We start from the raw sequence: 27,095 nt of genomic DNA on the forward strand, positions 1-27,095 counted from the left end.
AAAATATTCCTATCCTACAGTTATAAATTACAACATTTACTTTTTATCATGAATTTCTAGTGGTAATCCTCTACCACCACAACATTGCACAACCACTTAATGAGGCCAAGTTTATTCCATCACACACTACAGTGGGAATAACGGAAGAGAATACATATTATTTCCTATTAATGAGAGCTGTTTTGCGTGCATTAAATATCTTATTTAATAATCACAACTCTCTTAGGTAGATAAAGATGAGGAAACAGACTCAGAGACATCAAATAATTCACCCAAGGGCACACAGTAGTCTTCATATCATTCAGTCTCTAAATTCTTAATTGTATACTATGTATAATAAAACTTCAAATACATGTAAAAGAAGAAAGTAAAGAAAATGTGTTCACTGCATCAATGTTTAAAAAAAAAAAAAAAGAAAATCCTACACATTCCAGCAAGTTTTGGTACTCTCGCCAAAAAAATAAAAAAGCAAATAGATTCCAACTAGTCTATACTTCCATTTATATTTAGAATATGAGCTGGGCATGAGTATGTAATGAATATATATGTGTGTCTCTCTGTGTATATAACACCCACATTATTCAAAGCTCCCAAAAATGTGAAAAGTTTGTTCCAATCCTTCTCTATTTTGTCTACTTTAAGAATTCTTTGCAATATGCTTATGTAAATACTGATTTTAGCTGCTGTTCTCATTTCTCAAATCTTCAGCTTATAAATGGATTGGAAAAGTGACAGACCTAAGCAGACATCTTTGGAACACAAAACCAAGATATAAACAAATACAACTAAATCAAAAACAAAGGTTTCTTCTTAAAACCCTTTAACTTACCACAACTGATAAATGAAAAGAATGGAAAGAAAGTAAAATATACTGGCTGTGGATAAGGTACACACACACGTGTGTGTGTACACATACACATGCACGTGCATATAGGTAGGTGGGCGTCTATTTTATTAGCACACACAATGATCAGCATTTTACCTTAGTTCACTAAAAGCTCTACAGGAGCATACAGTCTAAATGAAGGAAGATTCTGAAGTTAGAGTAACGTTGGGGCAAGGGAGAGTATTTAAGAAAACAGTTCCAGGCTGTTAAACTCAAGAGGTGAGTACCTTCAGTTTTCTTATACCAGAATTCACATTATGGTTCAACTGCATTAATAGCTCTTTGACTCTGCAGGTGATTTGCCTCCGTCCCCACTTCAAAGAGATGCTGAAGAGGATTAAAGTCGAAATATCACCATTCCACTTACCTGATGCTGAACCTTCATTACAGACTTAAGTAAAGGTTGTTATGACATCATAGATCATAAAACACACTGCAAAGAATATGTTGGCCTGAAACTACTACAAGTTGTGAATATACTATTTTCCACTTATAAGTGTGAAACTCACCAATGCTGAAGTTAGTACCTGAAATTAAGTATTACATGTGATATTGTTGATACGAAAATTGAAAGAGAAGACACTTTTTGATGAGGACTTGGCAATAATATCAGTGGATTTTGCACTTTGATAACATAATAATCTCACTATTGGAAACACATTCTAAGTAGAGCATTTTTGTCATAGTTGAGAGCTGAACATACATCTGGTATGTATCTTCTTCATGTAAGCTAATAATACTACAGATTTTTTATATATAAGCAAAGTAATATTAAGAATAATTTTTCCAAAATAAGAAAAAAGCTTTTATACTCATCCAAAATTGTGTAAGTGTAAAATTTATTTGAGATTCATAATTGCAAAGACTCTTTATTCACAGGAACCTATCATTAGAGAATTAAACACTCCTGGAATTAGAGAGAAAAATAAGTGACCAAAAGCCTAATAAAATTCTCAGTGCTTCTAGAGGTGACTTTCTTCTTTCAGAGTGCTCATACGGACAGTTAAAAATATATATATTAGAATGTTCAGTCTAGAAGTGATCAAAGGCTGAGTCAGTGGCATTGGCCTTCTTCTGCTGAAGAAAGCAAAGAGGGGGAATTTAGCTTTTGGATAGAGAATAAACATTGGCAGTCTCCAGATTTTACTTCCAACATCTCAACCCACATCCAGCCTGGTGTGAAGAGATGGCAGATGGGAATACTTCTGTCATTTCAACTGCTGAAGCAGGATCCTGTTTCAGCGCCCTGCTTGTGTCTGGAAGCATGAATATTCAACCATAATAAGGAGTAATGATGTGTGCTGACTGTATTAAGCAGGTACCAAAAAAAACTTTACCCTTTTTCTCCTCGTATCATAGATTAAGACAAAAAAAAAAAAAATCAACATTTAGAAAATGCCACTTCTTCCAAGCTTGGAAAAGACTTATTATTCAATGCAATGATGCTTGTTTTCATGAATTTAACATAAATGTATGGAGACAAATGGGCAGAAGAAAACCAGAGTAATTAGCATTTTAGAGGGAAGAAATTTAAAGGCAATGAAACTGAATCAGTAATTATTTTCCACTTTATTTTCATGATTTCATTATTTTCTCAGAAAATGCTGAGCAGATATTAGAGTATCAGTGTTCGTCATTTGGAACATAAATCATATTCCTTTAAATTCCTTAAATTCCTTTAAATACTACAACAAATGTCTACACTGGCATGTTATCCTGTTGTGTAAATAATGTCTATTTGTAATTCTCTTTTATTTATATCTTGAAAAGTATTATTGAATCCAAGAAGGGTAATTTAGCTACAGATTAAAGAAATGAAGTGACAATTTCTTTATAAATGAGAAATATTGTGATAAGCCCTGAGGTATGTCACCATCCACACCCTTCTCAAAGGACAGAAATAAGGTCTTGAAATAATACATCTATATTTGATAAAATGAGGAATTTAATGATTGAAGAAAAAATAATCTGAAGGCCACCTACTCAGACTGTGAGGGAAAACATCCATTAAAACACCACCTCTCATCAAAATTAAAAAATGGCAATTCATTGTATATGTGGGGAAGTTCTTCAAGAGATCTTAAAATGAATATACACCTCAATGCATAAATTGAATTCTGTCCACCACACGACACTTCTCACTAAAAACACCATTTTGTAGGAAAGGTGGCACGAGGCAATCACGTTTCCCTGTATGCCCCGTACACTGCCAGGTAAGGAGCAAATGTTCTGGGTGCTGGGAACCAGGCCCACATCACAGACTGACTTGTGATCCCTAGAGCCCAGCAGGTTATGTATTTTAAAAGTGAAACAACTCTTAGTAAAAGGATGGACATCAGTCTGCTCTTTAGGACTGAGAGGGAATTTCTTGGATTTTTTTCACATCCTAATGAGCATACATTATACAAGTAAATCAATGCCAATACGAGGCACACATGTGGAAGTTGAGATAAACTTACGAAGTAGCCTGTTCCCAAGCTGGAAGGACCTGAACTCTGCAAGAAAGCATAAAGACAAAGTGGAAAATCAGCAATGGTTTTTAACACATTCCAATCCACACAGCTCATTACCAGTCCTTCGCAGGCTTTTCATCACTACACCACATTGCCTGTATATGCGGCCCCTTGTCATCTGCTACTGATACAAACACCGTGTTGCTTAATTTTCCCCTTTACATCTCTCAGCAACTCAGAGATGCTAACGTGCTATTTACTGAATTCCAAGATTCTGCGGTGGATGTAATTGCCAATTTATTTGACAGGCAGCTGGGTAATGAATTAATGATGGCATTTCACCCTGCACTGAGACTAAACAGACACGCATCAGCCTCCCTCCCTGACTTGCTGACATTCAATGCCCTGGTCTCAAGCTACTCAGTTTTGTGGCCGCAAAGGGGCAGGCAAGAGGAAAAAGCCCAGACTGACTTGAAAATAAAAAGCCCAGTGGGTTTGGATGACTTTTCCAGTGTGTGACCTACTTGCCAGTTTATCCCCTCAAGGCACCAGTTAGTACACACAGAGTTCTTTTCAAAAATGAGACATTTTGTAAACATAATTAGTAGACTAAAATGCAAAGAATGTGTGGGTAAAGGGAAGTAGTGAAAAGCACCATTTTTCTAAAGGTTTTAGTAACAAAAATTATCAATTTAGGGTTCCATAGTTCTCACACACAGGGAATTAAAGAACAGTGATGCTGAAAGGTACATGCGGTATCACTTCTTAGGGGAAAGAGACCACCCAAAAAGAACTTGGTTTGTGCTTTAAACTTGTCTGCTTTTGTATGTTTGTTTATTTTTTCCTAAAGCCTCTCATTACAAATTCTTTAATTTTTAGTGTCCTCTTTATGAACAAGAGAGGCCCCAAATAAGTTTGAAACAAAAAGAACACGAGCACTGAGGCAGCCCTCAGGTCTCAGCTAAGCATCCTTGCACCAGCAAGGCCTCTCCCTGCCTAGCTTCGGTGGGCTGTTACACCTTCCATGGAGGGACCGGACTTCCATGGTGATGCAATAGTTACTTAGGTAACCTCTAACTGTTCCACCGAAATGTCCGGTCCCTACTCTGCAAACCACAGGTAGCAGGGACCATCTGCTTGACTCATCATGGCTTCCCCAGAGCTTAGCTCAATGCCTTGCACACAGGATGCAGTTAATAAGTATTTGTTGAATTAATGTATAAATAAATGAATGAATGAATGGATTGTATGGGAGTGGGGCTCAGGTGAATTTAATACCTCCAAAAATACGGTAGATGTGATTCTTAATTTTACACTGGCTTTGAGAAGGAAATAAGAGTGCTGTAAGTACAAACAGCATCCGCATCAAACAAGGACAGTAAGCTCCTAAATGCAGCTCCCAAAGCAAAACTTTCTTCTCCTCAGTGCTCCAGACAGGCTCAGGGGAATAAAGAACGCTGATGTGTGATCCTGTACACTGGACTTGATTTTCAAAAATCCTGTTTCATTCTTGATCCCGTAAACAGTATGTAGGGGTATGCACAGTAGTCATGGAGACAGCTTCTCAGCAGTGATTAGCCACGTGACAGCATCACCTGTTTTCGGCACCTACACCCCTCCGTGGAACAGAGGAAGGCAAAAGCCAAGTTAGATCTCCACTAGCCTGGAGTCATGCCCCAGGGAGGTAAATTCACTTTAGGGTGAATTTCTCAGAGAGAGAGCATGGGGTTTGTTAATTTTGGTATTTTTCCCCCTTTCTGCAAATGCATTTTATCCAAGGAGCAGAAGGGCCTCTTCAAACCCACCTCCCCACCCCCACATACGTATCATCTTATTGTATACCAAAGAAAACGACATCCTTCTGGTCTGGGGAAGCTCTGTTCTGCTCATTTTGCATATATATTGTGCATTACTCAGGGAGCTGGGTGGAGAGGACGGCTTTGTTGTGCATATTTGTTCTGGCTATTGTTTATGCAGGTTTGACTGAATGAGGGAACAGTGGGTATCATTTCAATTTCTGATGTCAACATCAAATTACTTATTTAATTTCATGCCTGGCGAAGCATTGTATAGCTACACGCAGAATCATTTCACTTCATTTGTTATGCTGTGTTTTCGTGGCGATTGGCTTGCCTTCCAACTGACAGCTTTAATTACGACATGAATTTGATTGCACTGCCGAGGAATTAACATAATGCAACAAAGCATTTAAGCACCCTGCCTTATAACACCCCCCACACACACACACACATGCACGAACACAGACACACACATGAAGGAACACAGACACTAGATCCTCGTGTACATTAAAGGTCTGCTGGAGTTTCAGCATTTGCTAGAAAGCATAAAGAACCTTAGAGTCAAAGGCTACCCACATTTGCCAACCCACTGGACTCACCTTTTTTTTTTTTAAATAGAAAAAGATTTGTGGCATTAAGTTACAATTTCTGGACCTGGCAGAAAACTTCGTGGAAAAACCCTTCTAATCTACTTTGCCAAATGTCCACGGCATTGACATTTCCTTCCCTCTCTCTTCCCCATCACATTTTTCTTGGCCAGTTGCCAACTCCCTTTAATCATCGCTGGAGAATTTGAACAGAAATATCTCTGAAATAAAGAGATTTCTCCTTGTCCAGTTCTATTAAGCCCAAGAATCTGCTATGGCCCTGTATTTAGTGGGACGCTATTCCTGGTCACCAGCAGGACCTCCACCCTCATACACAAAGGTATAACAGAAGTTCTGAGACCAGCAACAGGCAGGAGTCAGGGTTTCACTGATAGCTCAGGACACATATCACATCCCTGAGGCCTTGCTATCCAAAAGGCCCAGAAGAGCCTAGGTCATATACACCTAATCTAAGTCTGTATCTAAATATAGCTGGCAATATTTGATAGCTTTAACGTTTTTCTGAGTCACAAAATCCATGAACATCTTAAACCATGGGCAACAACAGATTATGCTACAAGAATTAAATATTTTAAAACAGCTTTTTTATTGTTAGAAATGTATTATGTTAGCTATTTGCTTACAGATGTGCATCTAGGGATTGTTACTGTTTTCTCATGTTATAGAAGTAGAGACAGACACCAAGAGGTAAAGGCTCAGGAAAGCAGACAGGTGGTGATGCCCTGACCACTGAACCATTTCATGGAATCAAGCTGATTTTAACTTTCTGTGTTTCCCCAATTTATAATGAGAGGAAGGGTCTTCCATTTTTCTTGCTTGGAGAGAGAAGGCATACTCTGTCCAAACTATATAGCAAAAGTGGCCATAGAATCTAAAAAAGGCTACGAGTCAAAATGAGGGTTGAAAAACTAAAAGGAGATTTTTTTAAAAATGCAATAAATAAAAGCATCCTTGGATTCAAAAGCATTTGAAACAATACCATATGCCCACATGTCTAGGCAACTATGTCTGCTGAATAGTGAAAAAGGCTTCATTCTTATTTCTTCAAGTGGTAGAGTTGCCAATTCATTCATATTTTCAATGCATTAGGTAGAAATGAGAGGTATAGAGAGACTGAGAAAATAGAGTATGAGAATGTATTTAGCAGTTTGCATGAGAAGACAAGAACATGAAGAAATTCCAGCCAGCTGGCTATGTGATATGTGATTTCCGGGCTCATTATAAGCTAGCTCCTGTTTAACATGGTCTTTTCATTCTGGGTTTGTTTTGTTTTGTTTTTTTTCAGATTTCACCACTGCTCCAGCAATCTCTGCAAATTACCCACCTCAGTCTATTACATGGCAAAGGAGAGCTTTCTTACAAACACACTCTGCCTCAATCTCCAAGCTACATGGGCTGCAGGAATAGTAATGGGATGCACAGTTGAAAGACATTTTCCAGGAAGGAGAATGTTGCTGCTAACATTCAAGTCTGCAAGTGGATATTCATTAAATGCTCATTCTACTCTTCTCACTGCCCCCCACCTGACTCTCTATCCATCTCTGTCATTAAGTCATCATTGAAGCTACTCATTAAACTCATGAAGTTAACATTTCTGTTTTAACAGCTTACCTACAACAAGGGATTTCACAAATCGATTATCCATCCAAAATAGATGTACTCCATTCATCAGAGATCTACACAAAGAGGCCATGGCTACTATTAAGGCTCCCTAAGTATGGGATAGATGTGCATTCCACCCCAAGAGGAAAATGCATGCTCTGACCCTAGGGCTAATTTAAATAGAATAATTTAAAATTCTTCCAAATCATCATTTGTGTCTGACATCCCTGCCTACCCACCTCCATGTTATGCTTTTCTCTCTTGGGAGTAAAAAGCAGAAGGATCATGCTAAGAATCACTTGGCCAACTATGTTTCTTACAAAGGTCACAAGACAAGCTCAATTACTTTCTGTAGTGGTTTAGAAAGCAATGACAATTTAAAGAACCTAAAATCTTAATCCTAAGAAATGTGCCTTGGAGGTAAGATTACTAATAACTTACAAAGATGCAAACTATATTTAAATGGAGAAATGAGCTACTAGTGGAAGTAAAAATGGGGGCACAACTTGAAAAAAGCAACAGGTATGGAAATGGTCACTTCCAAATTCAATTTTCAACCCTCTGTTATAGCCCATCTCCAACTGTTACCAGCTCTCATCTATATTCAACAGCCTTCCAACTCCTTTCCCTAATTTCACCCTTGTGTTCATGTTTACCTGCATTTCTTCATAGAAAAGGAAAAGTAAACATTGTAAAGGAAAAATTGTTAACAACAATTCCTTCTAACATCTTTGAGAGGCTTTTTAAATACTAACCTATATATATAGTGGGTTAAATAGTGTTCCCCTAAAATTATAGGGCCTGCTTGGAACCTCAAAATGTGATTGTGAGGGTTAATTTTATGCGTCAGCTTGACTAGGCCACTGGGTACCCAGATAGTTGCTCAAACATTATTCTGGGTGTTACCATGAGGGTGTTTTTGGATGAGTTTAACATTTAAATCAACAGGCTAAGTAAAGCCCTCCCTAGGGTGGGCCTCATCCAGTCAGTTTAATAGGACAAAAGGGATGACCATACTCAGAATAAGAGGGAATTCCTCTGTCTGTCTCAGCCTTCAACCTGGGACAACAGTTTTTTCCTGCTTTTAGACTCAAACTGAAACACAGACTTTTCCTGGGTGTCAATCCTTCTCGTCTTTAGGGTTTGTTCAGACTTTTGGACTCAGACTGGATCTAACCATCAGCTCTCCTAGGAGTCCAGCTTGCTGACTACACATTTTGAGACTTGTCAGCCTCCATAACTGTATATGTCTATACATCATTTTGGCTCTGTTTCTCTTGAGAGCCCTGACTGATATAATGACCTTGTTTGGAAATAGGGACTTTGCAGATGTAATTAAGTTGAGGTCATACTGGATTAAGGTGGGCCCTAAATCCAATGACTGCTCTCCTTATAAGAAGAGGAGAAGACATAAAGAGCTACAAATAGAGTTGATGCCCACATGAAGAGAAGCACACATCGAAGTGATGTCATTATAAGCCAAGAACACCAATGATTGTGAGAAGCCATCAGAAGCTGGGAGAAGACAGGAAAGACTCCTCTCTGGAGACTTCAGAGAAATGATGGCCCTGCTGACACCTTAATGTTGGACTTCTAGCCTTACAAACTACGAGATAATAGATTTCTGTTGTTTTAAGCTCCCCGGCTTGTGGTCATGCATTACAGCCACCCAGGAAACTAATACAGTACTTAGCCTCCTTACCATGAGCTAGAAGATATTATGTGACCAGCCCCTGTGTTCATTCACTCTGCTCTAGCCACACTGGCCTTTTTTCTTCCCCTTAAATATGTCCTGACTCAGGGCCATGACCTTGTCACTCCTGTTGCCTAGATGTTCTTCCTTTCGTCATTCAGACTTCAGTTCAAAAATCACCAAAACAGAAAGGACTAATCCAGGGACTTCCCTGGTGACACAGTGGATAAGAGTCTGCGTTCCCAATGCAGAGGGCCCAGATTCAATCCCTGGTCAGGGAACTAGATCCCACATGCATGCCGCAACTAAGAGTTCACGTGCCGCAACTAAAGAGCCTGTGAGCCACAACTAAGACTCGGTGCAACCATATAAATAAATATTTAAAAAAAAAAAAAAAGAAAGAAAGGACTAATCCAATCACTCCAGTTAAAGTGGCAGCACACGCTCTGCCACCCCCCACTACTGTTTAGTTTACTTCACAAAATGTATTACACATCAAAAACAATGTTATCATTTGCTCACAGGTTTTCTATTTGCCTGCCTCAATAGAGTAGAAGCTTCACGAGGGCAGAGGCTTCATCTTGTTCACCATTCAATCTCAAGTGCCCAGAACTATACCTGACACTTAAAAGGTATTTGATAAATATTTCTGGACAATCAAAACACTGACTATCCAAGAAAACACATAAAAACATGATACAGGAAAGGCAAAAGGCATAAACAAACTGGTAGGGAAAATGAAAATATGGCAAAAACAGAAAAAGAAGAGAAAGGAGAAACAGAATATCAAGAGTCTGTCACAGGTCTGGATTAGATTTTCTTCTTAAATAAAGGGAAGTTCATTGATGGTGTGTCCTTTGTCTACTTCTTCCTTAACAGTAACTAGTAAACCTAACAATAAATGTTTGGGTGTTAGGTGGGAAAAAGGAGGCTAGGAAAGATGCCTGCATAGATGGATGGATAATGGCACAGTGGCATAGATAAATCAATAAAACCCCCCAAACTTGGGAGATTCGAGGTAGAAGGGGTGTCTCAAGAAGCAGCAGAAGAAATGCCTCAACTGTGATATTAAATAGACTAAAGAGCTACAGAACAATAATATTAGAGAACTGTGTAGCACAATACTTACTAGAATTCAATCCCTTTTCACCTAATTTCTGAAATGCTTCAATTCCTTCAACATCTTGAAAGTTTTAAAAGTATGAAATATGTGTCTGCCTTTTCATAATTAAAATCCTGGCCCAAAATTCTTTCAGAGAGACACTAGAGTCATATCCAGGTAGTTATCTGAATAAAGCATTAAAAAGGTTTACTTCCACAGGGTGGTAGCAAGAGTTTGCTAGAGGAAGTGACATAGGAACTGCAGAAGGAAAAGAGAGAAAAAAAAAAAAAAGGAGACAAAAGAAACAAAAATAGGAAAATTTGAAAGTTTATATTATTTAAGAAAAAAAAAAAAGAGCAGTCCAGAAGGAACAAGTATAAGGTAGAAACCATTGGGAAGTAGAGGGAGAGAGGGAGGATGAAGAGGTAGCTTCATATGTCCTAGTGGAGGGCTCTGCTTATAACCTCAGGAGTGTGCCTGCAAAGGATCTTAAAGAAGAAAGTTTAATAGTGAGCTCTGACTCTTAGAAAAACAACTGTGGAAGCTTTGTCGAGTACAGGGCAAAGGAAACAGAAATGCGTCAGATCACATCACTGAGAGGCCACGGGAATCATCTGTGTAAGAAATGATGAGGGCATCTGAAGCATCAGTCATGTCAAGGAGAGAATAACCATAGCCAAATGCCTCTTCAGAAATAAAGTCAGTAAATAAAGCAGAGTGACGAAGTAAACAGGATAAGTAAGACAGAGGAAGGAACAGGGCTCGATTTTGAAGACACTAGCTCTGGGATCCAATACGGAGACAAGGAAATAAGAGAGGGAGTTCAAGTTTGAGAAAAATAGGTAAGGAGACATAGAATAATGAGGATTTTATTTGGGAGGAAGAATGGTGTTTGTCATGATTGAGATAAGCAGGTCTTGTCGAATTGACCACTGCAAGGGAACTCAAATCAGAAGGGGTAGAGAAGGCTCCTAAGGTAGGTGTAAATCTGATGCAGAAAGAAAGGGAATAAATACTTACGAGCACACTGGGTATGCCAAGAACTGTTACGTGATTCAAACACACAGTACCAGGTAATCTTTTAAAAGAAACCTAACAAGGCAGATGAAACGACCCCCATTTCACAGGTAAAGAAACCAAGGCTTGGAAAGATCAAGTTTTTTGCTCAAGGTCACATGGATAATAAACAGCAAAATAGCTGTTAAAACTTGGTGTGTTTGTAATGAATGCCTATGATCACTTCAAAATTTGAGGCTTTTATTTACTAAGTTTAGGCCCTGAGTTTTGAAAACTTCCTCACTTACAAAATTCTGTATAAGTCAGAAGCAATATTTTCCCCCTTGAATAACTCACTATGAATATTTATATATTCAATTATTTCCCTTAACTTTTTCCTTAGTGACTAATCTAAACAAGTTACTATGTCTCCTTGATCAATGTGAGAGTCCTCGTAAACTATTATTCCCTCCTGGCAATGTAGTTTGGGGATATGTAATTTAGAAAAAACCAAGCACATTTGGTTTTAAGCTTCACCCATGAGTCAAATTCTCCAGCCACACTGGAATTCTTCATTCTTACTCTTTTTGCCTGTCCAGTTTAAAAAAAAAAAAAAAAAAAAAGCTGGAATAATACAGTAATCTTGATTAGCTGCACTTGAGAGTAAGTCTTAACTGCCACAGCTCCTAAAAATATCACTAAAGTGAGTGGAAGACTTAAAGGGAGTTTTATCTCAGCTGAAAATCCAGAGTGGGCAACCTGGACTAACAGGGATCAAATTCAGTCTAACACCTTAAGCAACTAAAAAACTAGACAAAATGTGTGGGAAAAAAAGGTTTTTTAGAAGTTGGGCAATAGGCAGTGCTGTGATCTTAGAGAGACAGAAAGCAAATGAAATAAATTTTACAGTTGCCCCAGCTTGCTGTCTGAAGAGAGTTTTCATGCCATAGTCGGGTGGTTGGGGGTAACCCAGGTGGATCCCAGAAGCATCCCTAAGTTGAGAAGACAGAGTTGATAGTAAGAGGAAGCCAAGTCAGCTGTAATTTGCAAAGCAGAGGATGGGAGAAAAGAGAGGCTCACAGTGAGAGAATCAGGAAACCTGCAGAAGGCTTCCCTCTCATCTTCACCTGAGTCCATATCAGCACATCTGTGGGTGAAAAGTACCCAAGGCAAGGGAAATGACCACTGAAAAGGAGCAGGCAGAACGAATGCCAGAGTCACAGAGGGCAGGGAACAACTGGTATTCCCATCAGCCAGAGTGGAGAAACCTTGTAACACATCAGAAATTAGGCAGAGTATTCAGTACTGGGGAAAAATGAGCTTTAGGCTAAAGGCTGTTCTGAATGTTCCACCCAGAAAAGCATAAATATAAACCTCAGAAAAAAATCAAAATATTATTTCCAAGTGGCATAATAGTAGCCCAGAATAAAGCTTAAGAATATTTATGGAAACCCAAAATACCCAGCACTCAACAAAAAAAACTTCACAATATTTGGCATCCCCCCAAAAAAAGTGTCAGGCATGCAAAAAAGCCAGAAAAATACAATCCATAAGAAGGAGAAAAACCAATCAACAGAAACAGACTCACAAATGACACAGATGACACAATTAGTAGATTAAGGGCATTAAAATGGTTAATAATAACTATTTTCCATATGTTCAAGAAAGTAATGAAAGCACAAGCATGGTGATAAGAGACATGGAGATATTTTAACAAACTCCACCTCCTCATTTTCTGATAGTCATTAAAGTAATTAATTACTAATTCTCTTTTAAGAAAAAATGGAAGCATCTTTATTCTTTAAAATATTGTGTGGGTAGATGTTGCCCTGATATCCAAAAGAGTCGTTTTGCGGCTTGACTTGTCAAAGGCTTTCATCTTAGAAGATTTTAGATTGCATTGGCCCTGAGGTAAGACTCTGCAACCTCACAACTGCTCACGTGCAGGAAATAGTGACTGGAGGTTTTGAAACAACTCACTAAAAGCCAACTACTTCTTTTTCTTCCTTTCCTTTTTTTTATGTGTGTCATTTCTCCTTCTTTCATCTTTTAATAGTGTTGCAAGAAATATGAATTTTAATGATAAGCAATATAAACTCAAAGTAGATCACAGATTGGCTTGACACGAGATTGGCAAGATTGTTACAGCCCTAATATTTTTCAAATTTTTTATTATGGTAAAATAAATATATATATACAATAAAGTTAACATTTTAACCATTTTTAAGTATACAATTCAGTGGCATTAATTACATTCACAATGCTATGCAATCATCAAAACTATTTCCAAGACTATTTCATCATCACAAACAAAAATTCTGTTACGATTAAACAATAACTCCCATCTCTCACAGTCCCCCACCCCTACCACTAGTCCTTGGTAACTCCCTTTCTACTTTCTGTCTCTAGGAATTTGCATATTCTTGATATATTCTCGATACCTCATGTAAGTGGAATCAGACAATATTTATCCTTTAATGTCTAGATTATTTCACTTAGCATAATGTTTTCAAGGTTTGAACTTAATTCCTTTTTATGGCTAATATTCTAGTGTCCATATATGCCACTTTTTGTTGATCCATTCACCTGCTGATGGACACTTGGGATGTTTCTATTTTTTGGTTATTATAAATGATGCTACAATGAAAACTGGCATATAAGTATCTCTTTAAGTACCTGGTGTTTGGGTATATACCTAAAATTGGAATTGGTGAGGTGTATGGTAATTCTCTGTTTAGCTTTCTGAGGAACTGCCAAGCTGTTTTCCACAGTGGCTGCAACATTTTACATTCCCACCAGCATGTACAAGGGTTTCAATTTCTCTATGTTCATGCCAACTTGTTATTTTCCATTCTTTAAAATTATAACTATCCTAGTAGCTGTGAAGTGATATCTCATTATGGTTTTGGTTTGCATTTCCCTAAGGACTATAATGATGAGCATGTTTCATGCGCTTATTGGTCATTTGTATATCTTCTTTGCATAAATGTCAATTCAAGCCCTTTGCCCATTTTTGAATTCTGTTGTTTATCTTTTTGTTCTTGAGTTTAGGAGCTTTTTACATATTCTGTATATTAAACACTTATCAGTTATATGATTTTCAAATATTTTTCTCCCATTCTGTAGCTTTTCTTTTCACTTTCTTGATAATGCCCATTGATGCACAAAAGTATTTAATTTTGATGAAGTCCAACGTATGTATTTTCTCTTTTGTTGCTTGTGCTTTTGATGTCACATCTAAAAATCCACTGCCAAATTCAAGGTCATGAAGATTTGCCCACATGTTTTCTTCTAAGAATTCTATGGCTTTAGCTCTTATACTTAGGTCATTTATTCATTTTGAGTTAATTTTTGTACATGGTGTGATGTAGGGGCCCAACTTCATTCTTTTGCATGGGAAAAACCAGTTGTCCCAGCACCACCTGTTGAAGAGAAAATTCTTTCCCAATTGAATGGATGTAAAACTTGTGTCAAAAATTACTTGGCCAGGGCTTCCCTGGTGGCGCAGTGGTTGAGAGTCCGCTTGCCGATGCAGGGGACATGGGTTCGCGCCCCAGTCCGGGAGGATCCCACATGCCGCGGAGCAGCTGGGCGCGTGAGCCATGGCCGCTGAGTCTACGCGTCCGGAGCCTGTGCTAGGCAGCGGAAGAGGCCACAACAGTGAGAGGCCCACATACCACAAAAAACAACAACAACAACAAAAATTACTTGGCCATAGATATATGGGTTTATTTATGAACTCTCAATTCTATTCTATTGGTCTATATGCCTATACTGAGAAAGAAGAACAAAGCTGAAGGTATCATGCCCCCAGACTTGAAAGTATACTACAAAGGTACAGTAATCAACACAGTATGGTACTAGCACAAAAACAGACACATGGGTCAATGGAACAGAGATTCCAGAAATAAACCCACACTCATATGGTCAATTAATCTATGACAAAGGAGGCAAGAATATATGGTAGGGAAAAGACAGTTTCCTTAATAAATAGTGTTAGGAAAACGGAACAGCAACATGCAAAAGAATGAAACTGCACCACTTTCTCACACTGTATAGAAAAATAAACTCAGAATGAATTAAAAATTTAAATATAACACCTGAAACCATAACATTCCTAGAAGAAAACACAGGTGGTAATCTCTTTGACAGTAGTCTTAGCATTTTTTTTTTTTTGGACATACCTCCTCAGGCAAGGGCAACAAAAAAAGCAAAAATAAACAAATGGGACTACATCAAACAAAAAGCTTTTTGCACAGTGAAGAAACTATCAACAAAACAAAAAGGTAACCTACTGAATGGGAGAAGATATTTGCAAATGATGTATCTGATAAGGGATTGGTATCCAAAATGTATAAAGAAGTCATATAACTCAATATCAAAACAATTACCAAACTGATTAAAAAATAGGCAGAGGACCTAAATAGACATTTTCCAAAGGAGACATACAGATGGCCAACAGGCACATGAAAGATGCTTAACATCACTAATCATCAGGGACATGCAAATCAATACCACAATGAGATGCCACCTCATTCTTGTCAGAATGGCTATTCTCAAAAAGATAAGAAATAAGCGTTGGTGAGAATGTGCAGAAAAGGGAAGCACTGTGAACTACTGGTGGGAATGTTAATTTGTGCAGCTGCTATGGAAAGCAGTATGGAGATCCCTCAGAAAACTAAAAATAGAACTACCATATGATCCAGCAACTCTACTTCTGGGTATTTATCCAAAGAAAACAAAAACACTAATTCAAAAACATCTATGTACCCCTAACATTCATTGCAGCACTATATACAACAGCTAAGATATGGAAGCAACCTAAATGTTCATCAACAGATAAATGAATAAAGAAGATGTGATACACAGACACACACACACAATGGAAGATTACTCAGCTATAAAAAAAAATGAATTCTAGTCACTGGCAGCAACATGAACGGACAGGAGGGTGTCATGCTAAATGAAGTAAGTCAGACAGAGAAAAATGAGTACCATATGATTTCACTTATATGTGAAATCTACAAAATAAAACAAATGAACAAACAAAACAGAACAGAAACAGACTCATAGATATGGAGAACAAACCAGTGGTTGCCAAAGAGGAGGGAGGTGGCTGTGGGGGGGTGCTGGGCAGACAAGATCAGTGAAGGGAATTAAGAGGAACAGACTTCCAGTTATAAGACAAATACATCATGGGGATGTAATGTGCAGATAGGGAATATAGTCAATGACACTGTAACAAATTCGTATGGTGATGGATGAAAACTAGATTATTGTGGTCATCATTTCATAATGTATAAAAATACTGAACCACTATGCTGTACACCTGAAACTAATGTAATACTGTGTATTAATTATAACTCAACTTAAAAAGAAAAAAGAAAGATGCTTAGAATCCTGAAGTCACCACCTGTGGTGACTGAAGGGTAATCTATAGCTGGGAAGAAGGAAGGGAGGGAGGGAGGAAGGATGGCAGGGAGGAGAGAGGGAGAGGGGAAAAGAAGAGAAGAAGAGAATGGAAGGGAAGAGAAAAACAAAATTTCCTAAATTGAGTATGCTAACCACAAAAGGGGAAATAGTGTTATTTCTGAGAATGTTCAATGGCTATCCAAATTATTTTGGAATTATTTTCTTCAGCTAATAATAAATTCTTTTGCAAATAAACCAAAAAAATTGTGGAAAAAAAGAGTACTGTCTCAATATGTTAATGTTCCTTTCTCAGTTATCACTAATAATAATTGCTCCCTACTTGTTCTATTTTAAAAGAAAGTTTTAAAATGTTGCCCTCAGGTGCAAAAATGGGTCAAGAATCCTGTTATATAACACACTAGGGAAGAATGCAAGAGGCCCAAAGAGGGCCAGATGGTTCTCAGCCTGGTGCACAGGAGGCTGGAGAGTGGTTAGAGCCAGGTCTAGAAGGCTGACAGACCTCCTTAAGAGGTATGATGTGTGCTCATGAGGGTTTTTCCTCCAGACATCAGTCAGGAAATTTAATTCCTTCTCTTTAAGTGGCTGGTTAGTCATCCCTTCCAGCAGGAATAAAATAAAATAATAATAATAAAAAAAAAGGTTGTTAACCAAGCTCATGCATGAAGAAATGACAAAAAGCCCATAGTTAAATATGTTATCTCCCAGTTGTAGCGCTGCCAGACTACTTCTTTCATTTGTAACACTGATATTAAAAGTATTATCACTTCCTTTTGTAATCTATTGTTTCTAAGCTGACAAATACTCCCACCAACCTTATAATTTGTTAAAACACATATTAGGTCAAACCAGAAAACAGAATGACACTACAAAGCAATGTTCAAATGTTTATATGCCAAGAAAGGATGAAGTGGAGCTTCCCTGGTGGCGCAGTGGTTGAGAGTCTGCCTGCCGATGCAGGGGACACGGGTTCGTGCCCTGGTCCGGGTAGATCCCACATGCCGCAGAGCGGCTGGGCCCGTGAGCCATGGCCGCTGAGCCTGCGCGTCCGGAGCCTGTGCTCCGCAACGGGAGAGGCCACAACAGTGAGAGGCCTGCGTACCGCAAAAAAAAATAAATAAATAAATAAAATAAAGGATGAAGTGTAATAATGCCTGGATATTTACAAAGTGATGTGAAGGGATGAGAGTGGTGGAAAATTGAAATCGAACCCAAGGAATGTGTGACCTGGTGGTTTTGTTTAGTTTTTTGTTTGTTTTTTTTTTAACTTACATCGCTGAGCCTTTCCCGAGAGCTGCTCCTGTGGAAGCCCTTGGATTCTCCACTGGCACTTTCACTGTCACTGTCCCTGCAGCTGTTCTGCCCTGGCTTGAGCTGAAGGCAGAAGAAAAGAGAAAAAAAGAAAAGTGTCAGTGATCTCACACAACTGCTCCTTCACCCCTATTCCTTAAGCCTTGTCAAAGGTGAAAAATTTAAGGTCCTAATCTTTAGCATTTTTCTCAGCTTCTGAATAGTACCAGGTAAGCTGCCATAGAAAGAAACATGGAGGGTAGGATAAGTACAACATTTACCATAAAGTGTCAATGTAGATAAAAGACTGCAGCAGCCCTTCAATAAACTTCAATAAACTTGAAAAGTTTAACATAAATCTTGGAGGGTAATCTTTCCTGAGATTTTTCCAATCTAGGTTATACCAAATATGATTTCCCATCTTATTTCCTCTGTCCTCTTCTGGGGAAAAAAAGAAAGAAAGAAAGAAAGAAACAACAGGGACTTCCTTGATGTCACAGTGGTTAAGATTCCCCCTGCCAACGCAGGGGACACAGGTTCCATCCCTGGTCCGGGAAGATCCCACATGCCGCAGAGCAACTAAGCCCGTGCACCACAACTACTGAGCCTGCACTCTAGAGCCCACGAGCCACAACTACTGAGGCCGTGGGCCTAGAGCCCATGCTCTGCAACAAGAGAAGTCACCGCAATGAGAAGCCCGCGCAACGCAACAAATAGTAGCCCCGGCACACTGCAACTAGAGATATCCCGCACGCAGCAATGAAGACCCAACGCAGCCAAAAAAAGAAATAAAAAAAAAAAGAAATGACAAAACAGAATATAAAACAAGGTTTTCTTCTCCTCAGATAAGATGATGAGATTCTGTATATTATCCTTTATGCACTAGGGAGACAATGATCCTGTTTTTTGAGACAATATTCTAAAGATATTTTAAAATACCAAATTAAGACCTACAGCTTAAGTAAATTAAACCAGCATCCATTCAACAAATATGTATTAAGTACCACATTTGAGCCTGATAGTAAGAGCTAGAGATATGGTGCTTAACCAAATTAAAACGTCTCTGCTCTTACACAAAGCTTTTATTTAGCAGTTTCTACACATTTACTTGGCTCTGATTTTCACGTTCAGGATGTTGTACACATTTAGCCAGATCTGGTTTTCCATTCAAAATGAACAAACACACAAAACACAAGAGCAAACCATTAGTCTATACAAGACTATGAGTCAACTTCATATGGACCATTAGTCTATAATGTCATCACCAACCACATTTGCAGAGAACCCAAGCAATGTGATGTAAGTTACAACACATGGCACCTTTACAATGTTCTCAATCTAGCAAGAGAAAGACAGTGCAAGACAAACAAATATAGCAACACAAGGAAATACATACATCCTAAATGATAACCAAAAAACGAGTCAGTGATGTTAGGAGGAAAGGTGATGTCTGAAGCCTTGGATTTTAAAAGCAGATTGAGCTCATACGGCTGAAAGGGGAGGAAAAGATACTCTTGATGGGAGAAAGTTAGAAAGAAAAGACAGGGAAAGCAACATGCTAGGAAATGATCAGGAGTCTTATCTGAAATAGAGCTCCTTTTGGGAGGAAATAGGAAGAAACAGGAGAGAGGCGGGTATGGATCAGAGCATGGAAAGTCTCAAGCAAAACACAAGCCCCATATTTCCGGGTAGCAGGGAACTTCAGAGAGCAGAACAGGTAACAGGTAGCAAACCTTTTGCCTGCAGGTTTTCATGTGACTCTGGGACCATCGGGGAAGATGAACCAAGATGAATGGAGAATGAATCCAAATCAGCATTCCTTGTACCTTTAATGTGCCTCTTTAAAGACTGCAGTTCAGACCTAACTTTTGGTCATACCATCTAATCAGCTATTGCCAAATCCCCCCTATATAGAGGGCATTGTTTTTTGATTTCAACCTTTCTACAAATCCACTTTTACCACTCTCTTCTAAAATCCCTTTCTCCAGGAAGTCTTCTCTAATGGAAGCAAGAAAAATGATGCTAATTTTACTTTGTATCCTTCTGAGCCCTTAAGTACTTAGTTTCCTCTTAAATTACTGCGAAACCTGCTAATTCTAAATTAATTCAGATGCAAGCTATATGAGCCTTTTCTTATTACTATGGAATAAAAGTTCAGAATATTGTCATTCTCTTCAAGTTTTCATCTTTACACTTGTAATAAAGGGGAATTTAATCTAAAATGAACATCACTTCCTCTCAATTGCCTGAACATGCCATGCCCATTCCTGCCCTACACTTCTTCACACTAGATTTTCTTAATCTGGAATGCTCACTCTCACTTTCTCTGTACTTTTCAGGTCAAGACTTTTTTAAAGCTCAGATATTGTCTCTTCCACTATGGTCTTTGAAGAGCTCTTTCTCTGTATATTTGTTTTTTGACATATGCCTTCAAATTCTAGCAAGTATCTCATTCTTCATTGATAATTATGATAACATTTTCAAGTTTTAAAAGGTCTACGTTAAATATATTTATACTGATGATAAAATCTGTATGTGGAGTTGGCTCTGTAATTCATAAGCAACATCAGAACTCTTATCTCACTGGATCTCTGAGGTAAGTAGAGGCAGGTAAAGCTAATTCCAATGTATGGATGAAAAAATGTGTAGAGGAAATGTGCTCAGAATTAGGCAAGAGATCTAGGGCTAACCCCATGTCTCCACTGCCTACTGCTCTCTTCATTTTAATTCTTACTGCTTGTTTAAATGTTTACATTTAACCTGGAGATAACGTTTCAGTGGTAGACTAGTATTCTCCACAGAATATACTTTCAATACATCTGTGGTAACCAACCGCATTCACAAAGAAAGAAATCTTATTAGGTAACATTTGAGCAAGAGATGTTTATAGGGACTTCTCTGGTGGCACAGTGGTTAAGAATCTGCCTGCCAATGCAGGGGACACAGGTTCGATCCCTGGTCTGGGAAGAACCCACATGCCGCGGTAAACTAAGCCCGTGCACCACAACTACTGAGCCTGCGCTCTAGAGCCTGCAAGCCACAACTACTAAAGCCCACGTGCCCTAGAGCCCACGTTCCGCAAAAAGAGAAGCCGCCATAATAAGCCCCACGCACTGCAACGAAGAGTAGACCCCGCTTGCCGCAACTAGAGAAAGCCCGCGCGCAGCAACAAAGACCCAACGCAGCCAAAAAATAAAAAAAAATTTTTTTAATTAAAAAAAAGAAAAATCATTAAAAAAAGAGATGTTTATAAAAACTAAGTCCTCCAACTTCGAAGAGAGATAAACATCTAGGTGGGAATTAAGGGTATAAGAGCATCAAGACTTTTTCCTAATGTTTCAAGAGGCTTAACAAAATCTGGACTTTGCATTTGGGTCTTTTCCATGTTTCTTCATGGAAGGAAAATGATGACTTCAACAAGGCCCAGCAAGAGACCCCTGTGGCCCTGATGTAAGTTATCTGACTAAATGTTGTTCTAGGCTAAGGGCAAAACCCCAAGAAAAACTGAGAGGAAGCAGCTTTCTAGCCTTGCCTGTGTCCTGCCAGCAAAAGCACTTCAGCGAACTCTCTTTGGAGAGCCTTACATAAAATCCACCCCCACATCACCCCTTTTCTCCTCCAAAGCCAGGCTCAAGTTTAAAGGAAACTTAGGATTTTAAGCTGTCAGACAGCTCAATATTTCAAAGAAATAGACTGACTACAGCAAGTACTAAAGCTAAACCACAAGATATCAGGCAAAGAAGTATTCCTTCCGAATCCCATGAGTACATTTAAGACTGGCATTTTCAAGCACATCCAATGGATAATTGGGGTAGCATAACTAACCCAGAAGCTGTAATCCTTCACCTGAAATTCCCAGCTATTACCTACTACCAGAGACATTACAAAGGCCAGGTGCTGGCTTAAACATTTAAAGACCTAAGAAAAATCAATCTGCTTGCATTGATTTATCCCAGCATCCATGGCATCTGTTATAAGAAAGTTTTTGCTATAAATGATGCAATGAAATTTCTTACTATCCGCCTTTAGGTATTTCAGGACCTCACTTATTTAAAAATTACTATAGGGCTTCCCTGGTGGCGCAGTGGTTGAGAGTCCGCCTGCCGATGCAGGGGACACGGGTTCGTGCCCCGGTCCAGGAAGATCCCACATGCCGCGGAGCGGCTGGGCCCGTGAGCCATGGCCGCTGAGCCTGCGCGTCCAGAGCCTGTGCTCCGCAACGGGAGAGGCCACAACAGTAAGAGGCCCGCGTACCAAAAAAATAATAATAATAAATAAATAAATTTAAAAAAATTACTATAATTCACTCTCTAGTTCCAGACGTTTCTACCCATTAGGATATTATATAGTTTAGGAATTGGAACTAGAACAAAACAAAGTTAAAGGAACCTAGCATCTGGCATGAGTGGCAGTAATTCTATCAGTAAGATTATCACCTTTTATAAAATATAAGAAGCCATCTTGTTTTCATTAGATTTCATTGTCAACAATATATTTTCCAAACTCTGAGACTGCACTGTCATTAGAGTTAACTGTTATTAATGGCTAATTAGCAAAATAACATTCCATGGTTTTATCATGGCTGATGAACATGTAAGAAAGTCCCATCATCCTGGACTGAGGGAAGTAAGGTGGAGCAATTCTGTGCGCATCTGCTAAGATTTGTTAGCCAGGCTATGCCACTCTTTTCAGCTTGAGTCTGGAGAGTCCCAACAAGATGCTAGATGTTCAGAAGGTGTCATTAACCCTTCAAACAAAACTCACAAAAGGATGAAGTATGTGGAAGAGATACCTATGCCTAGAACTCTAGAGGAATGATGTGAATTATGAACTGCAATGCAGAAGAGCATCCGAAAGTAATCTCTCACCACAGTTTTGGTTCCTCAAAGCAGCATAAATCTTATCTCAGACTGCTGAGTTTTCCTGTAGGGATCTAAATGAACCCTATATGATGTTTCTTAAAGGTGCCAATAAGCACCGAATCTTCTTTTATTCAACAAAATTTTATAATATACCTTCACTAACATCAAAGCAGTAAGTATTTAATCTCATAAAAGTGTTGTTTTATTGTTTCCATATAAAACTGTTCCCAAGTGGAGAAAGTTTCATAGATTGAGTGGCATTTGTACTGTTTTATTGCTTAGGCTTTAAAAGGTATTTCAAAATGCCTTTAAAAGAGGCATTTGTACTGCTTTATTGCTTAGGCTTTAAAAGGTATTGCAGAACCAAAGTAAGTAACTTAATGAAAAGGCTGGACACATCAAAACGAGCCAGTGGGAAATAACTGCTATAAGCAAAATTACAAAGCTGAACACAAAAAACGTTTTCTTAAGAAATAAACACTGTACTTTTAAATGCATAATAACAAGTTGTGACAGAAAGATAAAAATTAAATTCTGGAAACTAGGGTAGTGCAAGGAATTTCTGCAAAATTTCTCTGGGATCATAGAATCAGAAGTTATATTGTTATTGTTTTTCATAGAAAAAGAATTTTAAGGATTTGGTAATCTTAAAGTTAATCACTAAATTTAGATACTAAAAGCATCTGTTTCCTAAGTTACTATTGAATGTAAAAGAATTAAAACATAATCAATAGAGAAATGGAGAAAAAATAAGGGAACTAGCAAGAGAGAAGCATATGGCTAAGTATATTGATTATAATAACAATAATATACATGGATTAGGCTCCCATTTTTTAAAAAAAGGCAAGGATATCTAGTTTGTATTGGGTAAAACAAACAAAAATGTATTTGTTAGTTATAAAGCACTCCTAAATTTTAAAAGAGAAAAAAGACAAAATATTCTAAATAAATGGCTAAAGTCATATGTCAAAGGTAATCATTTTATAGTGATAAAAGGTATAATCTTTACCTTTTACACTTCTGTTCTTTATACTAAAGTATAAAGATATAAACCTTGATATCCCAATATAGTAACTAAAATATATCTTAAGTAATAAAGGAAATCAACAGGAGTTGGGAAACTTTAGCATGCTACCTAACAGACAGTAAGAAAACAAAACAATAGAAAGGGATCTGCAGTTAAAGAACTCAGTTTGACTCAGGCAATACATAGTAAATTTGGTAACTTATATAGACCACATCTTCTAGAGCATCCATGGGACATTACCACAGACTGAAGGTGTAGTAAGCTACAAGAATATCAGACTTTCAAATTTTAGAAACTACATGAACAGCCTTCTTGATGGTAAAAATTAATGACATTTTAAACTAAATATCCATATCACCTAGAGACTTAAAAAAAAACTTTCAAGGTATTTTTTCAAATTCTCTGCACAATTAGAATTGAGTCAGAGAGAAAATGACAAACATACCATCTAAAAATTAAGAAAATGAAAATTATAAATATGTTAGTAAAACATTTTACAAGATCTGTAAATTCTGTGCTAGAGATTAACTCATGTATTTTCTATTAAATTGGAAGTAACAGAAATAAATAGCCTAATTATAGAGAACAAAAAGTAGTACAACAATAAAAAAGCAACTACGGGGAAGATTAGAGGGAGGAGTTTCTAAAGATGAAAACTACATAATGAATTGGAAATTAAAATATTGTACAATTAACAAATTAGAGTAAAATTGGGAGCAAAACCCACAAATATAAAAGAGACATACTTCTTATATATCTAGAATAAAAAGATATAAAAAACAAAACCAAAGAAAATATAACGTGATATAATTACATAATAATAATGTGATAATACAATATATAATGTGAAAATAATATAATAATATGATTATCATTACAAAAATGTGATAATGAACACATTCTAAATTATAATAATAAACATTATTCTATGGTGGTACTGATGAAAATTATACTAAACTAACTTTAATTTTTTTAAAATTTTAACAAAATTTGATCTAGAGCATGAAAAAAAAATATGTAAAGCTAATCTGTGCCCGAATCTGACAATAACAAAACAAAAAGAGAATTATAGGATGATCTTCTTAATTTAAAAAGCTGCAAAATTCTGATGAAATGCAACAAATTCAACTTAACAATAAATTTAAAAATAGTCCACCAGGGACTTCCCTGGGGGTGCAGTGGTTAAGAATTCGCCTGGCAATGCGGGGGACACGGGTTCGAGCCCTGGTCCAGGAAGATCCCACATGCCATGTAGCAACTAAGCCTGTGCGCCACAACTACTGAGGCTGCGCTCTAGAGCCCACAAGCCACAACTACTGAGCCCGTGTGCCACAACTACTGAAGCCCGTGCGCCTAGAGCCCGTGCTCTGCAACAAAACAAGCCACCGCAATGAGAAGCCTGTGCACCACAATGAAGAGTAGCCCCCACTCATGGCAACTAGAGACAGCCCACGTAGCAATGAAGACCCAACGCAGCCAAACATAAATTAATTAATTATTTTTTTTTAAAAAGCATCTAATTGACGTATACAAAACACTGCACCCAACAATGGCAGGAGACACATTGAAAAAATAATAATCCACCAAATTCTAACAGAATTTTGCACAAGAATGTAAGAATCCGCCAACTTGCAAGTGGGCACAAGGGAGATTTTTGAGGTGACGGCAAAGTTATAAAATTGGAGTATAGTGATGGTTGTACAACTCTATAAATATATTAAAAAACAAACTGTAGACTGATAATGAATAAATTTTATTATATATAACAAATATTTTAATAAAGCAGTTTATTTTAAAAAGTAAGAGGTCCCATCAGTTTAATCTTTTACTCCAGAAAGAGGTCCCTAGTTGAACACTTACATGATTAAATCAGGCTAATGAAGCAACAGAACACAACTCCCTTTCTTAAAGTCAACTGTCCATATAAAAATTTAATCATGGGACTAAACAGGGGGCAAGTATCTTGAGTGCCATCTTGGAATCCTGCCTGCACAATAGGTTTACAAAGACAAGAAAAGGAGAAATTGCTTCTTAATCCATGTATCATAAAATCACTCCCATGGGCTTCCCTGGTGGCACAGTGGTTGAAAGTCCGCCTGCCGATGCAGGGGACACGGGTTCGTGTTCCGGTCCAGGAGGATCCCACGTGCCGCAGAGCGGCTGGGCCTGTGAGCCACGGCCGCTGAGCCTGCACGCCCGGAGCCTGTGCTCCGCAACGGGAGAGGCCACAGCAGTGAGAGGCCCGCGTACCAGAAGAAGAAAAAAAAAGAGTCATGATAACATACCTGACTTTTCATTTCCTACCAAAACAGAAGTCTAAACTACAAGGGGGAAAAGAATGCACAAGAATGAGATTAAAGAGAAAAGCGTGTTTGTTTGCCATTCCTTGGGTATGACTGTGAACTGAAAGATAAATCTGTTTTCATATAGGTTCAGAAATCCACACATAATAAATGTATGCTATGCAAGAATAATTTGATGAAGGGATCTTTGACTGCTTTGGTATAGTTTCTAGCCTTCTGATAATGAGATTTTGATTATTAAAAAGAGATTCTGAGACAATATCATTTGGTTAGCAAGGATACACAAATACACAAAGCTTACTTTTTATATCTTTCTATAACAAAAGATGTTTTTGAACAGTGTTTTAAACAGCCTTGCATTCTTTAAAATAACCATTACCCTTAAGCATAAAATGTTTTCTGACTTTTGTTTTTCCCGTTCTACTATGAAAATACCCAACTGAAGTCTGAGGAGGCAAATATGTAAGATGAGTCTGTCATATCTTGTCATCCTAGAAAGACACTGTCAAAGGGACTTGAGAGCCAAATTTAAGGGGCTCCCACTAACCAAAGATGGGACAATTTGAGTATTAACAGCATAATAACACAATGAACTGAGACACATCAACGTGTTTAAATATGGAGGCATACAATTATATTAAAAGAAAACCAACCAACAAATACCTTATTGATTACCTTTGGAGGACCTCCTGAGAAGGATAAAATTAAGCAAAGAACCAAGCCTCAATGGCTACTATCATCATAAAAATAGAGAAAACAAGATAATACATCCCTCCTAGTAGAGAACACACCACCACCACCTACCCCCAAAATATAACCTGAGTCTGGGTCACCACAGATTATACTACAAGCTTACAGGAAATATAAGGGAAAAGAGCACATGTTAAACCACACACCAGGGGATACAATCAGAAAAATCCAGAGATCACCTGATAACCTCAATGAATAAACTGCAAGGTAAATACAGAATAAGAGTAGGAATGAGATAACAAGACATATAAGACATCTCAACCAATTGCCATGTATAGATCTTATTTTAAACCT

At 37.9% G+C, this 27,095-nt stretch overlaps 1 protein-coding gene across 1 annotated transcript in view; it reads right to left on the reverse strand.

Moving 5' to 3' along the window:
• The window catches only part of AUTS2 (activator of transcription and developmental regulator AUTS2), a 1,114,904-nt gene that overhangs the window by 603,668 nt on the left and 484,141 nt on the right, over positions 1-27,095 (reverse strand). The window contains 2 exon segments of the mRNA XM_029220383.1: positions 3,346-3,381; positions 17,842-17,943. Coding sequence (XP_029076216.1) covers positions 3,346-3,381; positions 17,842-17,943 — 138 coding nt within the window.

The sequence above is a fragment of the Monodon monoceros genome, unplaced genomic scaffold (assembly GCF_005190385.1).
Source record: "Monodon monoceros isolate NGI ecotype Baffin Bay Population unplaced genomic scaffold, NGI_Narwhal_1 Super_Scaffold_13, whole genome shotgun sequence".
Taxonomy (NCBI): Eukaryota; Metazoa; Chordata; class Mammalia; order Artiodactyla; family Monodontidae; genus Monodon; species Monodon monoceros.